Consider the following 20,672-nt stretch of genomic DNA (forward strand, 5'->3'; position numbering starts at 1 on the left):
TGAGCCAAACCAGTTTGGGCTCTTTTTGTTTTTTAATATACTTTATTGATTATTATTATTATTATTATTATTTTATTTATTTTATTTTTTTTTACAGAGAGGAAGGGAGAGGGATAAAGAGTTAGAAGCATCGATGAGAGAGAAACATTGGTCAGCTGCCTCTTGCACGTCTCCTACTGGGGATGTGCCCACAACCAAGGTGCATGCACTTGACCTGAATCGAACCTGGGACCCTTCAGTCCGCAGGCCGACGCTCTGTCCACTGAGCCAAACCGGTCAGGGCTCCTGATTCTTACTGCCTTGCTCAGACCATCCGTGGCCCCTTGCATGCTGGAGTCGATTTGTGATCTCCTGGGCGGAGGACAGAAAGGTCGCTCTGAGGCTTCACAGGTTTTCAGAAAGCACCTCACAAGCTGCCTCACAAGCACGCGGGTCAGAAGCAGAGCGAACCTGGGGACAAAAACAAACGCGAGAGCATGAGGATTCTCCTTTTTTTTCATATGTCCTGGGGCCTGTGCCAGACCCTGCGGTCAGGACTCGGAAGCAGGACTGGATCCTGAACAGCCTTAATCAGCTCGGCCGGCGTGGTGGAGGGCGTGGGGGAGGAGGGAGGCCCTTGGTCACACTACAGCCACCCTGGCCAAGCCCCTGGCCACCGGCCACATGCAGCTATTTTTTAAAATATATATATATTTTATTGATTTTTTTTTACAGAGAGGAAGGGAGAGGGATAGAGAGCCAGAAACATTGATGAGAGAAAAACATCCATCAGCTGCCTCCTGCACACCCCCTACTGGGGATGTGCCCGAAACCAAGGTACACACCCTTGACCGGAATCGAATCTGGGACCCTTCAGTCCACAGGTCGACGCTCTATCCACTGAGCCAAACTGGTTTTGGTGGGAACTATCTTGTTAATTTTTATAGTGACCACATGTTGAAAAGATGATAATCTGGCAACATAAAGTTAATTAAAATATTTTATAAAAATTAACTTCAGCCGTAACCGGTTTGGCTCAGTGGTAGAGCGTCGGTCTGCAGACTGAAAGGTCCCAGGTTTGATTCCGGTCAAGGGCATGTACATTGGTTGCGGGCACATCCCCGTTGGGGGTGTGCAAGAGGCAGCTGATCAATGTTTCTCTCTCATTGACGTTTCTAGCTCTCTATCTCTCTCCCTTTCTCTCTGTAAAAAATTAATAAAACATTTTTTTTTTTTAAATTAACTTCACCTGGCCTTAGCTGGTTTGGCTCAGTGAATGGAGCGTTGGCCTGCAGACTGAAAGGTCCCAGGGGCAATTCTGGTCAAGGGCACATGCCTGGGTTGCAGGCTCGATCCCCATTAGCAGGGTGTGCAGGAGGCAGCCACATTGATGTTTCTACCACTCTCTTTCCCTCTCCCTTCCTCTCTGAGATCAATTTAAAATTTTTTTTCAAATTAACGTCATCTGTTTCTTCTTACTTTTTCAAAGTGCCTTTTTAAAAGTTACACACGCGGCTCACATTTCTTTGGAACTCTGATGCTCTACAGCCTGGCAAGTAATTTGTAGATGTTTCCCCACCCCCATCCAACCACAGGGATACTCTGAGGACGGTGTGTCCTCCAGAATCTCTAAGATGCCTTGGCTGGTGGCTCAGTCGGATGGAGCATCATGCTGTACTCTAAAGAGTTGCAGGTTTGATCCCAAGTCAGGGCACTTACAGGATGCAACTGACCTTTCTCTTTCTCTTTCTCTCTCTCCTTCCCTCCCTTTCTCCCTCCCTCCCTCCCTCCCTCTTAAATCAATTTAAAACACACACACAGCACACAGCCAAAACTGGTTTGGCTCAGTGGATCGCGTGTCAGCTGCAGACTGAAAGGTCTCAGGTTCGATTCCGGTCAAGGGCATGTGCCTTGGTTCTGGGCACATCCCCAGTGGGGGGGTGTTCAGGAGGCAGCTGGTTGATGTTTCTCTCTCTCTATCCTTCTCCCTTCCTCTCTGTAAAAAATCAATAAAATATATTTCACACACACACACACACACACACACACACACACACACTTACCCAGCTGGCATAGCTCAGTGGTCGAGTGTCGACCTGTGAACCAGGAGGTCACAGTTCTATTCCTGGTCAGGGCACAAGCCCAGGTTATGGTTTGATCCCCAGTGTGGGGCGAGCAAGAGGCAGCCATTCAATGATTCTCTCTCATCATTGATGTTTCTCTCTCTCTCTCTCTCTCTCTCTCTCTCTCTCTCTCTCTCTCTCCCTCCCCTCCCCCCGTTTCCTCGCTGAGATCAATAACAATATAAACAAACAAACAAAACACACATTTCCTCAGGCGAGGACTTTTTAAGTTAAAAACAAAGAGTCTCCAAGGCCGTCATTTGCAACAGCTGATGCAATGAATAAGGAAGATTCCGCAATGGCAGGAGGGGACGCTCCGGAAAGGAAAAGCTGTGCAACCAGGACTCCACCAGCGCTGGGAACTGGCTAAGCCTCACCACCCGTGACTGACAGAAGCAGACCCTGGGCTCTGAGAGGGGAAGTGACCGGCCCACGGTTTAAGGGTGCGATTCTGACCAAGTAGAGCTGGGTCCCGATGATGGGCCCCACAAGGCAGCCAAGGCCGGTCTCTCTCCGTGTGCAGACACGTCACTGCCCTGGAAGGCCGCTGCTTCCCTGTTTATCTTCCTTCCCCATGGCCCACCGTGAGGATTATTCTGGCCCTTCTGCTTTCTTCTTCAAGCTCCAGCCTCCTCTGTCATCCCCCTCACAGCTGATGTCCTTGCCTCACACCCCACCAAACAAATCCACACCTTTCAGTCCACAGGCCGACGCTCTATCCACTGAGCCAAACCGGTTTCGGCATGGGTACTTGAGTTTCTCAAAGGGCCCAATCTGTGCCCTGACTGGTTTGGCTCAGTGGATAGAGCATCGGCCTGCGGACTGAAGGGTCCCAGGTTCGATTCCATGTACCTTGGTTGCGGGCACATCCCCAGTAGGGGGTATGCAAGTGGCACCTGATTGATGTTTCTCTCTCATCAGCATTTCTAACTCTATCCCTCTCCCTTCCTCTCTGTAAAAAATCAATAATATATATATATTTTAAACTCTACATTCTTTTTAAAAATATATATTTTATTGCTTTTTTACAGAGAGGAAGGGAGAGAGATAGAGAGCTAGAAACGTTGATGAGAGAGAAACATCAACCAGCTGTCTCTTGCACACCCCCTACTGGGGATGTGCCCGCAACCAAGGTACATGCCCTTGCCCGGAGTCGAACCTGGGACCTTTCAGTCTGCAGACCGACGCTCTACCACTGAGCCAAACTGGTTTCGGCTCATCAGCATTTCTAACTTTATCCCTCTCCCTTCCTCTCTGTAAAAAAAATCAATAAAATATATATTTTAAAAAAAGAGATCACAAGTTAACATGAAGTCGTTAGGATGGAACCTGATCCAATCTGACCGGTGTCCTCGGAAGAAGAGATTAGGACACAGACAAGCAGACAGGGACAACCACGTGACAACACAGGAAGAAGATGGCCATCTGCAAGCCAAGGAGAGGGGCCTCAGGAGAAACCAACCCTGATGGCACCCTCATCTGGAACTCGCAGCCCTCAGAGCCGTGAGGAATCCATTTCTTTTCTTTAAGCAACACAGTCTGCGGTATTTTGTTAGGACAGCCCTAGAAAACCAACATTCTGCTTCTCCTCGTGAAATCCCATCTCAAATCTATCAAATGACAGCCGTGTGGTGATTTTAAAGAAAATGGCCCCAGCTGAAACCGGTTTGGCTCTGTGGATAGAGCGTCGGCCTGCGGACTGAAGGGTCCCGGGTTCAATTCCGGTCAAGGGCATGTACCTTGGTTGCGGGCACATCCCCTGTAGGTGGTGTGCAGGAGGCGGCTGGTCGATGTTAGGGACAATCAGAAGGCAAGTTCGGGGCAATCAGAAGGCAAGCAGGCAAGCAGTTGGGAGCCAGCAGTCCTGGATTGTGAGAGGGATGTCCCAGATCGGAGAGGGTGCAGGCTGTTCTGAGGGACACACACCCCCATGCATAAATTTCATGCACTGGGCCTCTAGTCCTTTAATAAACTGATAAGTAAATGTTAAGTGTTTTTCCTGAGTTCTTCAAACGAATCAAACCTATGGAGGGCGTCATTGAAACCTCTGATCTGTAGCTGGTTGTTGAGAAGCACAAGGGACAACATGAAACTTGTCATTGACATCTGAAATGTGGATGGGAGAAGAGTGGTCAGTCTTGTGAGACTCAGCCCTTAATCTGTGGGATTTGATGCAATCTCCAGAATTGAGTTAAACTGTAGCACACAAAGCTGGTGGAGGAGACATGCTTGTTGTTGAGGGCAGGGGGGAACTCCACATACTTTTGTGTGACTGGAAGTAAAATGTTCTAGGTAAAAAGTAAAGGAGACACACGCACACAGTGGGGGAAGAACTGAGTTTTTCCCTACAGAGTTGTTTTACATAACTATGTTTCTAAGTGGTTTACTATGTACTAACTAGAGGCCCAATGCACGAGATTCATGCAAAAATGGGACTTCCCCTGGCTGCCGACACTTCCTCTGCTCTGGCCCAGGGACACTTTTCTGCCTTCCCACGCTGCCCAGAGGCCCAGAGCGACTGGAGTGGTGCAGAACTCCTGATTCCCACCCTGCCCCCGGCAGCTAGGCACCTGCATACACAAATTAATCCACCATCTTTGTTGGGTTAATTTGTATACCCACTCCTGATTGGCTGGTGGGTGTCATGAAGGTTCAGTCAATTAGCATGTTGCTCTTTTATGAGGTAGATAGTAACTGGAACCACAATCAAGAGATGTGGAATTCACCGAAACTGATTTGGCTCAGTGGGTAGAGCATTGGCCTGAGGATTGAAGAGTCCCAGGTTCGATTCGGGTCAAGGGCACGTACCTTGGTTGTGGGCACATCCCCGGTGGGGGGGGTGCAGGAGGCAGCTGGTCGATGTTTCTCTATCATTGATGTTTCTGACTCTCTCCCTCTCCCTTCCTCTATGTAAAAATCAATAAAATATTTTTATAAAATAAAAGTGGAATTCATAAAGAATCCTCCTGCCCTGGCCACTGTGGCTCAATGGCTAGATCATTGGTCCACCCCGGAAGGGTCATGGGCTCAATTCCTCACCTAAAGGCACATACCTGGGTTGCAAGTTCCATCCCATGTGTGGGGGGCAACCAATCGATGTGTCTCTCTCACATTGATGTTTCTGTCTCTCCCCTCTCCCTCCCTTCCACTCTCTCTAAAAATCAATGGGAAAATACCCTCAGGTGAGGATTAACAACAAACAAACAAAGAAAGAAACAAACAAACAAACAAGCGCTCCTTCTTTATTCACTCTCCATAGCCATCCAGTCTCCAAGGCCAGTCGGTCAACCCTGGACAATCTCTCCCAAAACCACATCTCCTCCCTCTTACACTATTCCTGACCTGGTGGCTCTTCAGCGACTTGACCTTGATGTCCTGCAACATCCTCCACTCTTGGATCTCTGCCTCCAATTGGGAACATTCTCAAACCCATCCCTTCGCAGGACTCTAGGACATTTTCCACCCGAAGCACACTCCCTGTCCTGCTTAAATGGCTTTCCATTTAAAAAAAAATATATTTTATTGATTTTTCACAGAGAGGAAGAGAGAGGGATAGAGAGTTAGAAATATCGATGAGAGAGAATCATCGATCAGCTGCCTCTTGCACACCCTCCACCAGGGATGTGCCCGCAACCAAGGTACATGCCCTTGGCCGAAATCGAACCCAGGACCTTTCAGTCCGCAGGCCGACGCTCTATCCACTGAGCCAAACCGGTCGCGGCCCTCCTTTCCATTTAAAAAAATATAATGTCTTCATGATTCACAAGTTTGCTGTAACGTATACCTGAAAACATCTGATTGTACAGTGATTTGAGGGGGGTGGGGGTTGTCATTTATCTCTTTCTCTTCGACTCTTATTTTCTGTCTCTCCACTTTTCTCCATGGTTGTATCCACTGGGTTTGAGAACAACACTGCATTATACTGTGATAGTACCTAAAACTCAGAAAGGGCAGACTCACAAATTATCTTTCAGAAACAAAGGTTAGAAGATCAATCTTGGTGATGGTGTTGGGTGTCCTTTTTTGTGTGTGTGTAATACATATATATTTAATGATTTCAGAGAGGAAGGGAGAGGGAGAGAGACATAGAAACATCAATGATGGAACTCATTGATCGGCTGCCTCCTGCACGCCATCTATCGGAGATCGAGCCTGCAACCCAGGCATGTGCCTGGTTCATAGGTGAATGCTCAACCATTGAGCCATGGGTGTTTTAGCACCACTATGGTTTAAAAAAGAAACATATTTGGTCTTTGTCCCAGGGTCTAGGGACAAGGCTAAAACCCTTGCAATTTATTATGTAATGAATAGGAGGGTATTATTTTATTCATGAGGAGCCCCCTCCTTTTTTTTAATTCCCCACCTGAGGATATTATTTTCCATTGATTCTCAGAGAGGGTGGAAGGGAGGGAGGAGGGAAAGAGAAGAGAGAGGGAGAGAAAGATCGATGTGAGAGAGACATAGTGATTGGTTGTCTCCCACATGTGTCCCAACTGGGGCTGGGTACGTGCCCTTGACCGGCAATCGAACCCAGGACCCTTTGATGAATGGTCTGATGCCCTACCCACTTAGCAACACAGGGCAGGGCAATGAGGAGCTCTTCTGATCACACCAGAATTTTTGTTAATGAGGTGAGTTGAATAGCCTCGATGGGACCAAGTGATGAAAGCTTTGGAACTTTTAGCCTCACACACCAACTTCTGGGAAGGGGGCGGGGGTGGGAGAGAGCCTGGAGACTAAGCTCTATAATATAACTCTTTGTAAAAATAAGTTTTTATTGATTTTAGAGAAGGAAGAGGGAGAGAGTGATAGAAACATCAGTGAGAGAGAATGATCGATCGGTTGCCTCCTGCAAGGCCCCCTACCAGGGGATCAAGCCCACCAGCTCGGCAGGTGCCCCCACCAGGAATTGAACAATGACCCCCTGGTTCATGGGTCAATGCTCAATCACCGAGACACATCAACCAGGCTGTAATAACTCCTAAATAATGAGATCTGATGAATTTCTATGTTAGTGAACTCCCCTCAGACCTTGCCCTGTGTATCTCTTCCATTTAGCTTTCTTGGGTTGTACCCTTTATAACAGGGGTCTTCAAACTACGGCCTGCGGGCCACATGCGGCCTGCAGAGGAGTCTGATCTGGCCCGCCAGGTTTTTTGGGCAGTGAGCGCAGCCGAGGTGTTACAGTTCGGCCGCCAGGACCTGCATATACACTGTCACTGCACAGCCGCTCTGACCCCTCTGCCTCTTTAAGAGCACAGTGCCTGCTGGGGCTCAGAGCATGCAATGTGCCGCCCCACAGGCACGTCTGTGCTGTACTAGCGGCAATGATGTAAAAAGGCGCCCGCTTCACCCCCAGGCAACGTGGTGTCTGTGTGCTGTGCCTGCCTGTCAGTGAGGTTCTCCTCCTCTCCCTCCACTGCCTTCACCAAAGGTCGGTCGAAAGTGCCATAGAAAGAAATTTTTGCCAGATGGGGGGTTTCTGCCTGATTGGGGGTTGGGGGGTTGGTGACTCATATGAAAATTCCCCTTTGGGGGGGTTTGGGGGGGCGTTCGGTGCTGAAATCAAAATTCTGCCAGTTGGGGGGTGGGCGGTGGGGGATGGTTGGGAGGTCAGGGCTTCGGTGCTGAATTGCCCGTATGGAAAATTCTGCCAGTTTTGGGGGGAAGGTGTTCGGTGCTGATATGAGAAATCAAAATTCTGCCAGGTTGTGGGGGGGGGGCGGGGGGGGGGGGACTTGGACCAAGTCTCTTTGTGGAAGAATTGAGACTGACAGCATGCCGCCCCAGCCAACAGCCTTTTTTTTTTCCATGAGGCAACCCTGATCCCATCTTCCTACTATAATAATATAGCCAGGCCCATTCCAAACCAGAAAGTCAACTCCAGTGTAAAAAGATGATTAAAGCCTTTTAAAGGGGTTTACATTAAAAATTTTATATGCATTTTGCATTTCCTTTTCAGTGTTCACATGCTGATTCCGAACATATCAATTTGGCCGTTATATAGGGAGATATAACCGAACCCCATCAGGGACTGAGCTGGTCTGCTTAGAAAAGCCTGCAAGAGGTAAGTGTCCACATCGGGGGCAGAGACCTACTAATGGGAGTTCATACACTGTGTGTGTGTGTGTATATACATACACACACACACACACACATATTAGTGTTTTACTAATAGCAATTTGGAATCCCTAGGAAACAATGATGTCAAGAAAAAGAAAAATTGACTCCGAGTGTAGGATATTCAAAGAACAGTGGACTTATGATTACTTTTTCACGCGGTACAAAGAAAAAGCTGTGTGTCTGATATGCCAGAATATAGTTGCTGTGTTCAAAGAATACAATTTGCGACACCACTATCAAACTCAACATAAAGATAAATATGATTGTTTTGGTCGGAGAAGTGAGAAAAGATAAAATATTAAAACTGAAACATACACTGACAACTCAGCAAAATACTTTTGTGGAGCAGAAGCAGCTAAATATTTCATCACTGCGGGCAAGTTTTCAAGTTGCCAAGCTAATAGCGCGCAATGGCAGACCATTTGTGGAGGGAGAATTTGTTAAAGAATGCCTTCTTTCTGTTGCCAAAGAGATGTGTCCAGAGAAGGCCGATTTATTTAGTACAGTGAGTCTTTCAGGAGCTACAATGACACAAAGGATTGAAGAAATGGGAGACAATTTGCAGCACCATTTGCAAAACTCTGCAAAAAAACTTTGCTATTTTTCCTTGGCACTCGACTAAACCAATGATGTTCGTGATTCTGCCCAACTTCTCATTTTTATGCGTGGGACAAATGAGTATTTTGAAGTCACAGAAGAGCTTGCTGCACTGCAAAGTATCAAAGGTACAACCACAGGAGTGGATATATATGAAAAGGTTTGCCAAACTGTGAATGGTTTGGAGCTGGACTGGGCTAAACTAGCCAGTGTGACAACGGATGGTGCTCCTAGCATGGTGGGGTCTAAGAGAGGAGTAATTGCTCACATTAAACAAGAGATGGACAAACATAACCATCCTCATCCAATTGCCATACACTGCCTCATCCACCAACAAGCGCTGTGTTTTAAATCACTGAAGTGGGACTCTGTTATGAAAATTTGTGGTATCTTGTGTTAATTTCATTAGCGTTCATGCACTAAACCACAGACAATTTCAGGAATTTCTGTCTGAGCTAAATGTTGCCCATGAGGATGTTCTGTACCACACAGAAGTCCGTTGGCTGAGTAGAGGGAGAGTTTTGAAATGTTTCTATGACTTACTTCTGCAGATTACAGCTTTTCTACTTTCAAAAAACAAAGAAGTACCAGAGCTCAATGATGCAGAATGGAAATGGCACCTTGCCTTTCTGACAGATATAACAGAGCTACTCAACAGTTTCAATCTGCAACTTCAAGGAAAGGGGAAGCTCAGCTGTGATATGGCATCGCATGTGAAAGCATTTGAAGTAAAATTAGGCCTTCTCATCAAACAAGTAAAGGAGGAAAACTTCAGCCATCTCCCAACAATTCAAAACCTGTCAGCGGACAAACCATTGGTTGCATTCCCAAAGAAAACATGTGTGGATTCACTGGAATTGTTGCAAAAGGAGTTTCAATTTAGATTCAAAGAGCTTCATCTCCATGAACAGGACATACAGCTTTTTCGTAACCCATTTTCTGTTGAGATTGAAAATGTCCTTACAATTTACCAAATGGAACTGGCTGAACTGCAGAATTGTGACTCTCTGAAAGACGCATTCAAGTCAAGTAGCCTTCTGAATTTCTATGCATCTCTCCCCTCTGAGACATATCCAAATATCAGGAACCATGCACTCAAAATGGTAACCATCTTTGGTAGCACTTATGTCTGTGAACAGACTTTTTCAAGAATGAAACATCTGAAATCTCCAACTAGATCAAGATTAACTGATGCCCACTTGCATCACTTGTTATGACTAGCAGTGACAAATATGGAACCGGACATTGACCATCACATTAGCCAAAAGCAGGCCCACAGTTCCCATTGAAATACTGGTAAGTGATCTGTTTATTTATAAATGTTCTTCATTTTATTTATATTGTATTTGTTACCTTTTTGCGAAATAAGATATGTGCAGTGTGGGTAGGAATTAGTAGTTCATATAGTCCTGCCCTCCAGCTCTCTGAGGGACCGTGATCTGGCCCCCACTTTAAAAAGTTTGAGGACCCCTGCTTTATAATAACCTGACAAACATGTAATTTGTCCTCCTGATTTCTATGAGCCATTCTAGCAAATTTTCAAACCAACGGAGAGGGTCAGGGCAACGCCTGACTTATAGCTGCTCAATGAGAAGTACAGTTCGCAACTACTGGAATTTGCAATTGTCAATGGAAGTGAGAGTAGCCTTCTGGCATTGGGCCCATTGCCTTGTGGGAATCTGGCCCTAGTTCCAGACAGATAGTGTCAGCTTGAATTGTAGGATACCCAGTTCAGGTCCACGGAGAACTGGAGAATTTCTTGATGGAGAACAAAACCACACATTTGGTGGCAGAAGTGGTAGGTGAGTAGAGAAACAATGTTTTGTTTAACCATCATCCCTGGTTTTTGTTGTTGTTGTTTGCCTCAAATTCTTCTCACCTCAGTACTTGTTACTTTCATTTCCCTGAATCTCTGAAAGAGAAAGGGCCAGGATGCCCAGCCCTTTGATATTTAAAGGATTGAGCTCCTGTCTCATGTGTCCCAACTCGGGGAACATTCACACATAACGTTTCTAAGGATAGCATGCTGACGCTCTATTGAGAGAGACTTATGGGAACGAAAAAAAAACAAGAAAAAAAAAAAAACTCTGAGTTTCTGTCACCTGACTGATTCCAGCCCCATTGTCCCTCCCCCTTGTTGTTTAATAAAGTGCTGAAGTCCTCCTGCCTGAGTTACTCCACAGGGACATAGGAATTGGCCACAGGAAGGGGGTCTCAGCTGGTGGTAAGTTGGGAAGCCTGATAATTTAAAAATTATTATTTGAATATCTACTATGTGGCAGATACCTCCTGAGCTCTAGAGCTGGACTGTCCAATAAGAATCCACTTGCCACATATGATTATAGAGTTCTTGTTAGTCTGACCTGAGAGGTGTTGTAGTAAAAAATGAATTTCGTATATTCAAGACTTAGTACAAAAATGATACAGAATATCTTAGTGGTAATTCCTATATTAGTTCCATGTTAAAATTACATTTTTTGAAATGTTTGGTTAAATAAAAATATTATTAAAATTAATTAATTAATGTAGCCAAAACCGGTTTGACTCAGAAAGGTCCCAGGTTCGATTCTGGTCAAGGGCATGTACCTTGGAATTGTGGGCACATCCCCGGTAGGGGTTATGCCAGAGGCAGCTGATCGATGTTTCTCTCTCATTGATGTTTCTAACTCTCTATCTCTCTCCCTTTCTCTCTGTAAAAAAATCAATAAAATATTTTTTAATTAATTAATGTAGCCCTGCTAGTGTGGCTCAGTTGTCTGGGCACCGTCCCATGCACTGAGGGATTGCCAGTTCGATGCCTGGTCAGGGCACATACCCAGGTTGCTGCTTGTTCCCCAGTGGGCAGCATGCAGGAGGCAGCTGAATGAAGACTTTCTCTCTCCATCGCTCCCTCTAAAAATCAATGAAAATAATTTAAAGGTAAAAACATAAAATTAATTAATGTATTACTAAAATTGATTTCTTTTACTTTGTGAAAACGTTTCAAGTCACACAAGTGGCTTGCATTTATGTTTTTATTGGACAGAGTGACTGTAGAAATACAGGACTGAGAAAACTTGGTAATCTTTGCAGCATATGTATAATGTGGAGGGTGTTCAGAATAAAAATAAGTAAATAAACAAGAACGGTACCTAATGAGACAGACTATACCTGGGGTAGTTGTTTTACATTGTGGGTCAGCAAGGAACTCTCTGAGAATATAATATCTAAACTAAGAATATTCAGAAAGAGCCTTGAATGAAAGCATAGTAGGCAGAAGGAACAGGGGATCAAAAGCTCTGAGATGGCAATGAGGCTGGCACGTTCAAGAAATCGAAGGATTTCTGTGTGGCTCCATCACAGTGTGTGAGAGGACAGCAGGTGAGAGAGGACCTCGGATGAGTAAGGTCTGAGGGTTACCCAGGACAGACTCATGAGTGCTTGGTGAGCTTGAGTTAGGAGTTTGGAAGCCATGGGAGGGTGTGGAGCAGAATAATGTCATGGTATGATTTGTGTTTATAAAAGATCATTCGGCTTGTGTCTGGAGAATGGGCTGGGGCAGCAGGGAAGGGGGGGTGCAGCATCAGTGGTAAGAAAAAGCTATTTACAAAGTTAGTGTGAGTAAACAGACAAGGACCGTGGACAAGGGTAATGGTAATAAAAACGATTCCAGGTGTCGACTCAGTTGCTTTGTAAGCAGAATGGATTGACTTGGATTGGATGGTCAGGGAAAATGAAACCAAGGATAAGTATGACATTTGGAAATCCAACTACTGAATGTTTTGTCTCCAAACAGACACAGGATATTGGGTGAGTGGCAGATATGAGAGGACGGAAGAACTAAGAGTTGGGCTTAGGCAGTGTTAGGTTTGGGGTGCCTATGGGATTCCCATGGGGAGACGTCAAGAGTCAGTTGGTGCCGAAACCGGTTTGGCTCAGTGGTAGAGCGTCGGTCTGCGGACTGAAAGGTCCCAGGTTCGATTCCGGCCAAGGGCATGTACGTTGGTTGCGGGCAAATCCCCAGTAGGGGTTGTACAAGAGGCAGCTCGTCGATGTTTCTCTCTCATTGATGTTTCTAGCTCTCTATCCCTCTCCCTTCCTCTCTGTAAAATATCAATAAAATATATATATTTTTTTTTTAAAGAGTCAGTTGGTTACATATCAGGTGAGGACTTTGCGGAGAGGCCAAGGCTGATCCCATAGATGGGAAGTTATCGGTGTAATGTTACAGGCTATGAGACCCGATGGCATCGCCTACGCAACAATTAGAGAACAGAGGAGGCAGGAGCACCACAACATTTAGAGTTAAATGTAGAGGAGAAAGAGGCTTCTGGTCAAGATGGCAGCGTAGGTAAAAGTGGTGCTCGCCTCCTCTCACAACCACATCAACATTCACAACTCAGCCTTGGCCAGCTTGTCTCACTGGTTAGAGCATAGGCCTGTGAACCAAAGGATTGTGAGTTCGATTCTGGTCAACGGTATCTCTGTTGCAGGTTCACCAACCTTGGGAGGGGCAGGTGTGGGAGGCCACCAATCCATGTGTCTCTCTCACGTGGATGTTTCTCTCTCTCTCTCTCTCTCTCTCTCTCTCTCTCTCTCTCTCTCTCTCTCTCCCTCTCTCTCTCCCTCTCTCTCTCTCCTTCTTCTTCTCTCTTCTTCTCTCCCTTGTTCTATCTGAAATAAATTTAAAAAATACTTTTAAAAAAATGAACAAAATGGCAATAAATGCATATCTCAACCATTGAATCTAAAAATAAAAATAGCCGAAACCGGTTTGGCTCAGTGGATAGAGCGTCGGCCTGCAGACTCAAGGGTCCCAGGTTCAATTCCGGTCAAGGGCAAGGACCTTGGTTGCGGGCATGTCCCCAGTGGGAGGTGTGCAGGAGGCAGCTGATGGATGTTTCTCTCTCATCGATGTTTCTAACTCTCTATCCCTCTCTCTTCCTCTCTGTAAAAGATCAATAAAATATATATATATTTTTTTAAAAGATGACATCAACTTCTATTAAAAAAAAAACTACAACAAAATAAATAAACAAGGAATCCAACAAATAAAAGAAAATGACGAATAAAATAGAACCAGAGGCATGGAAACATGGAACAGACTGACAAATCTCAGAGGAAAGAAAGGGGGGGTGGGCCTGGGAGAGATTAATCAAAGAACTTATAAGCATATGTGCACTATCTATGGGCACAGACAATAGGGTGGTAAAGGCCTGGGGTGGGGTGAGAATCAGGTGGAAGGGGACTGGGGGAGGAGAAAGAGGGGACATCTGTAATACTTTCAATAATAATTTTTTTTTTAATTAGAGGAGAAAAAGAAAGTAAATAATACTGAGTTGGCCCTGGCTGGTTTGGCTCAGTGGATAGAGCGTCGGCCTGTGGACTGAGAGGTCCCAGGTTCGATTCTGGTCAAGGGCATGTACCTTGGTTGAGGGCACATCCCCACTGGGGGGATGTGCAGGAGGCAGCTGGTCGATGTTTCTCTCTCATTGATGTTCCTCACTCTCTATTCCTCTCCCTTCCTCTCTGTAAAAAAATCATAAATATATATATATATATATATATATATATATATATATATATATATATATATGTATTTTTAAATAATACTGAGTTGAAGAGGCCAACAGAGCTTTGAGGACAAGTGAAGTGTGTGCACTTTACCATCTAAAGGCATTTTTTTTTTTTTTTAAAAAGTGTTTTCAGAAGGAGGATGTGGTTTATGGGTCTCATGTCACTAAGATATCAGGATAAGACCTGAGAAGGCATACTGGGGCAGTGACAGGGAGGCCACAGGCCTCCTTCAGGGGAGCACAGTCCAGGGAGTGCTCAGGGCCTAAGTCAATTCGCAGTGAGTCTAGGAGAAAACCTGAGATGACAAGTGGAGACACTGCCTTTTGGCGTTGTGCTGTGAATACTCTTCACCGTGAGGATTTTCTTGAGAGAACAAGGCTGCAGCTGGAGAGGAATTTAGGCCAAGGACTGTTTCTTTGTGAAGGGAGGGGCTGTGATCACGTTTGTCTGACGGCAAGGTCTCGTTTGTCAGGAAGAATGTCTTGGGGACGTTTTGGCAGATAAGTGATACTGCGACGGGGGAATTGTTGGGAAAGTGGGACAGAGAGAGGATCCAGAGCAAACATGAAGGGGGAATGAACAAAAAGTCTTGGCTTTCTCACTAACAGGTACAGACAGACTAGAGCAGGGGTCCTCAAACTTTTTAAAGTGGGGGCCAGATCACGGTCCCTCAGAGAGCTGGAGGGCCGGACTATATGAACTACTAATTCCTACTGTAACACCTCGGCTGCGCTCACTGCCCAAAAAACCTGGCGGGCCGGATCAGACTCCTCTACAGGCCGCATGTGGCCCGCGGGCCGTAGCTTGAAGACCCCTGGACTAGAGGGTATGCTTGAGAGAAGGCCAAAAAGCTCACAGTCATTACCCTTTTCTCGTTAAAAGATCAGCCAAGGGCAATCAGCTGAGAGCAGGAATGGGGAGGAGGTTAAGAAATCGGAGGAGAAATCAGAACTTCAAAGCATGAACATGCAAACAGGATGAAGAAAGAGAGGAACATAACAAGGGATTGCTGAGTTTCCATGTGAAATCTGTGGTTGTAAACTCGGAGGTGCCCCGTAACAATTCTGATCTTGGGCAGTTCGCTTTCTCTGCCCAACGTACGATGATACAAATCCAAAAGCAAGAATGTTGTCATTGGAAGTGATTAATTGTCCTGTAAATGAAACCTTTCATGAGTCACTGAAGAGCAGCCATCATAACCCATCTGAGCACCATCTGTGGAACACAGACTCTTCCCCCACCCTGCAGTGAGAGTGGGCCCATAATTTCACAACTCTGCCGCATTGACCTTTCCCTAACTATCATTGCCCAATCATCCTTCCTTGCTGTGTCAACATTTTTAAACCAATAATTTAAGTGATTGTTGAGCTCATTGTATCCTCTGGGGCTCTTGTAGGGTGTCGACTGGGTGGGCAGAGAGAACTGACCCTGTAGAGGAAGTATGGGGTGGGAGAAAGTTAAGAGGAGATTTCTGGTGGAATCCTGAGCTCAAATTCAGACTCTCGCTCTTACTAACTGGGGGCTTTCAAAAAATTAATATAACCAGTTTAAGTCTGCACTTCCTGATCAGTACAATGGTTGTACTAATTATAACTACCATGATTCCATATTTTGAAAGTCACAGAGTATGTTTAGTGCTTTACATGCATGCAATCCTCAAGAGCCATACAAGAGGACTTTTCCTGAGGGTTAAGAGAGGAGCTCTTGGCACATACAAGATGTTCCTAAGTAGTTATTATAATACAATAATTATCACCATTGTTCTTGACCTGAACTTGAGCTTCCACAATGTATGGTCCAGGATTGTGTCCTAGGACACAGGACAGAGACTGGTGAGCCCCAAGAGTCCCCATGTGTTAAAGATACTTGGTTCACCCTGAAAGATTTCCATGTCTATTCTCATCTAATCCTCACCTAAAAATCGGTTTCACCAGAAAAATCACCCTATTCTCTTGAGGAGCAAACTGTAGTTCAAAGAGATATCAACTAACTAAACACTCATATTGGTCAAGGTGTCAGAGAGGAGATTAGAATACAGATTGACATAACTCCAGTCGCCAACACTACGGTAAAATACTGACTCTCAACTAGAGGTGATTTTAACCCCTGAAGACATTTGACACTTAATAACTGGAAGGTGTTGCTACTGGGTTCTTCCAGAAGAAGGCCAAAGAGATGGATAAACATTCTATAATGTAGAGGAAAGTCCCCTAAAACAAAGAATTATCCACCCAAATATCAACGTTGCCAAGATTGAGAAACCCTCCCTTACATGAAGCATAGACAACTGGGTGGAAGTGTAAGGTGAAATAGGAACAAAATAATGAAAAAAAAAGAAAAAGAAGCAAATTGTCATTCTAGGGTATGGTCATCTCCAGGTAATATTGGGGGAGGGACCTTTAAAAGACAGTATTTACAGTGGCAAAGGCAGTGGCTCTGAAATCAGTTCAATCTGGTTTTCAAAGCTTGCCGTCTCCACTGACTGGCTGGGCTCATGACGATGAACAACTACTGAAACCCTTAGACCATGATTTCCCGCTGGTGAAAAAGGGATCACAATGGATGTCTTGCAATATTATTTACATATATATATATATATATATATATATATATATATATATATATTTCAGAGAGTAAGGGAGAGAGAGAATCATTGATCAGCTGCTTTCACACGCCCCACCACCACTGGGGATCCAGCCCACAACTCAGGCATGTGCCCTGACTGGGAACCAAACTTCTACCTCCTGGTTCGTAGGTTGACACCTAACCAGTGGTGAGCCATGCTGGCTGGGCTTGCAATATTATTACAAGTACCAAATGTACATCGGTGCTCAAAAATAGATATGTCTCTGCAGGAAGCAAGTTAGCCTAAGCTAAGGTGATTCTCAATTTTTTAGGCCATACAAAATTACCCTAAATGCTATGCAATGAGATTCCAGGATGGGTTCATGAATGTGCATTTCAACAGCCACCCTACATGTTTCTGATAAAGCTCATAGACCAGAGAATGAGGATCTTGACAAGTGGGTCATACAGATATTGGGTTGAATCTGGAGGCAACAGTTACAGATGTGTCCTAGTCCAGAGGCAAATACTGCTATATTTTTGCGGATTGCCATTCTTAAGAGCAAGCAAATTTATGCCAAAAGCTTCCCAGGATATCTTCCCCTCGTGTTATTGTACAGGATTTGGTCGTGTTCCACTGCTAAAATACTCCTTTGCAAAGCAAAGCAAATTCCATCTGCCAGGGAGACTCTCAGGATTTGCTTCTAAAGATGGAGAGGAGCCAGGACCGGTTTGGCTCAGTGGTAGAGCGTCGGCCTGTGGACTGAAAGGTCCCGGGTTCGATTCCGGTCAAGGGCATGTACCTTGGTTGCAGGCACATCCCCAGTCGGGGGTGTGCAAGAGGCAGCTGGTCGATGTTTCTCTCTTATCGACGTTTCTAACTCTCTCTCTCTCTCAATTCCTCTCTGGGTAAAATCAATAAAATATATTTTAAAAAAATAAAAATAAATAAATAAATAAAGAGGCAACTGGTCGATGTTTCTCTCTCATCGACGTTTCTAGCTCTCTATCTCTCTCCCTTCCTCTCTGTAAAAAAATCAATAAAATATATTAAAAAGGAAAAAAAAGAAGCACATTGATTGGTTGCCTTCTGCAGCAGCCCTGATCAGGGCTTGCGCCAGGGAGGAGCCTGCAACCAAGGTACATCTCCTTGATGGGCAGAACCCCATAAATGTTAACTAAATCTATTACTCTCAAATTCTCTATGCCACAGACACTAAAGCTGTACCGTGGGTGAAAATTCCTTATATCTCACACAGAGAAGAGCTCCATGGTAAGCAGGAACAATGGAAAACAGAAGGGCCGAGTTCACTAACCTCTCCCAGCCACAGAATGTCATGTTACATTATATGACCCGTAACTGTTCCAGATGGCCTTCAGCCATAACCTCAAACCACGCCCTACAACTTGAAAGACTAATCCATCCATGGGTCAAGGATTCTCACGGGGGAGAAACAGGAGCTGGGAGTCTGTGAGTAACGGGGGCTGGCAGAGGTGGCAGAGCCTGCCAGCATCTATGCATTGAGTCTTGGGCAGAAGGGTGGTGACCATACTCACTCTGAGTCTAGTGCTCCCTCACTGTGCCCACCATGCCTCCCATCGATTTTCTGTTGATTATACACCCTCAGTTCAGGATCCCGCTGATGGGTTACAGGAGCCTTGTAACACGCTTGGTTAAGTAATGAGCCTAATAGGTGGAATGTGGGTCCAGAACTGCTAGCAGGGTGGCGACTCACAAGTTGAGAACCGCTAGCAGGGTCGCCTAAGACCATCGGAAGACACAGATATTTACATTACTAACATGCAAAGGCTAATATGCAAATCGCCCCCATCAACCAGGAAGTTCGACCAACAGGCAGGCGGTCCAACTGCATTGACAGCAGCAAAACTACAGTTATGAAGTAACAACAAAAATAATTTTATGGTTGGGGGTCACCACAACGTGAGGAGCTGTATTAAAGGCTTGTGGCGTTAGAAAGGTTCAGAACCACTGCTGTAGTGGAAGTTGTTGGCCTGAATGGAAGTGCTGTGGTATAGTGCACCGCTGACACATTCTCATTGTTGACATGTTTCAGGTGCGGGCAGGATGGAAACTGGCTACACTGCTCTGCAGATCGTCTTATCTGTGGCACAAGGGATCATCTGTGTCCTCGGCACCGTGGGAAACGGGCTTGTGATCTGGGTGGCTGGGTTCCGCATGGCATGCACAGTCACCACCTTGTGTTACCTGAACCTGGCCATCGCCGACTTCTTCTTCTGCGCCACTCTGCCATTCTTCATGGCTTTAAATTATACGCAGGGACGATGGCCTTATGGCCAGATCCTATGCAAGTTATTTAACATTGTGATAGACACAAACCTGATTGCCAGTGTCTTCCTCATTGCATTCATTGCTCTGGACCGCTGTATTTGTGTCTTGCATCCGGTCTGGGCCCAGAACCACCGCACTCTAAGTCTGGCTAAAAAAGTGATCATTGTACCCTGGATTCTTGCTCTACTCCTCAACTTGCCAGTTCTCATCTTCTTTAATACAGTACAAGATGAAAACGGGGATATATACTGCGGTTTTGACATGGATTTTTGGAGTGACATCAGTGAAGAAGAGATGTTGGAGAGGTTGTTTACCTCAGCAGCAATCATAGGGATCAACCGGTTTGTCATTGGCTTCACTCTACCGATGTCCATCATCGCCATCTGCTATGGGCTCATTGCAGCCAAAATCTGCAAGAAGGGCATGATCAAGTCCCGCCATCCCTTACGGGTCCTCACAGTTGTTGGAGCTTCTTTTTTCATTTGCTGGTTCCCCTATCAACTCTGTCTTCTTCTGCATGCACTCAATATCAGAGCAATACTTGAAGGAAAGTTCAACATCATTATCCTCCTGGATTCTCTAACAGGCACCCTGGCCTTCTTCAACAGCTGCCTCAACCCAATGCTCTACGTCTTCCTGGGGAGAGACTTCCGAAAGAGAATGATCCACTCCCTTCCCGCCAGTCTGCAGAGGGCCCTGACTGAGGACACAGACCCAACCAGTCACACAACAAACAAATCTGCTTCATCTCCTACTGAGGCCGAATTACAGGAGATGTGAGGTGACTGGGATCATTGATGAGCTCTGCCTGCTCCTGTCCTGCTACTTCTTCCAGCTTCATCTTACCTGAGGTCACACTGAGTGTTAGGTAAAATTTCCCTTCCCAAGAGACTGTAGAAAGGGAGTGAGAGCCCCATTATTACTCTCAGAGTTTACTAAGGGAACATACCCACAAGGCTCAGATTGGGAGGCAGTTCATGAATGAAACCCAAAACCATATGTTTAAAATAGTGCCTGACATGTGACAGACACCCAAAAAGGAGTTATATAAGCAATCACTCAATAAATAAAAGCATCATCCAGGTATCAACTGAAGACCTTTAATATAAAATTAAGTGAACTCTGAATTCATCTGAATGGGGGCCTGCTTACTGAACTCTCACTGCCAGTCCCAAAATTTTTACAAATCCTCAAGTGCCTTATCTTTTTAGGAACACCTCAGATTTTGACTTTCTGTTTCCAATAAACTACTCTGGCTAACTGGTGACCGGTGTCTTTGCTTTGAAATGAATCAATCTACATTCGTTATCAGCCTTTTTTTTTTTTTTGGTTTCCGCAAATAATCACTCACACGTGGCTATCTAAGGTATAACAGAACATGCTGATACATTAGCAAAGATGAACTCAAAATAAATATT

The 20,672-nt window shown here is 45.3% G+C and overlaps 1 protein-coding gene across 2 annotated transcripts in view; it reads left to right on the top strand.

Moving 5' to 3' along the window:
• The window catches only part of SPACA6 (sperm acrosome associated 6), a 61,693-nt gene extending 41,174 nt beyond the window's left edge, over positions 1-20,519 (top strand). Inside the window, exons 1-3 of one of the 2 annotated variants that reach the window (XM_084906100.1) lie at positions 11,019-11,046; positions 18,157-18,216; positions 19,019-20,519. In XM_084906100.1, the coding sequence (XP_084762226.1) occupies positions 19,030-20,034 (1,005 nt within the window). In that variant the 5' untranslated portion in view covers positions 11,019-11,046; positions 18,157-18,216; positions 19,019-19,029 and the 3' untranslated portion in view covers positions 20,035-20,519. Of the gene's footprint in view, positions 11,047-18,156; positions 18,217-19,018 lie in introns of those variants that run through there. The other variant, XM_084906099.1, reaches the window with a different exon arrangement.
• Positions 20,520-20,672: the final 153 nt, after the last annotated feature.

The sequence above is a fragment of the Pipistrellus hanaki genome (genome assembly GCF_964339955.1).
Source record: "Pipistrellus hanaki genome assembly, chromosome: 15".
In the NCBI taxonomy this organism is placed as follows: domain Eukaryota; kingdom Metazoa; phylum Chordata; class Mammalia; order Chiroptera; family Vespertilionidae; genus Pipistrellus; species Pipistrellus hanaki.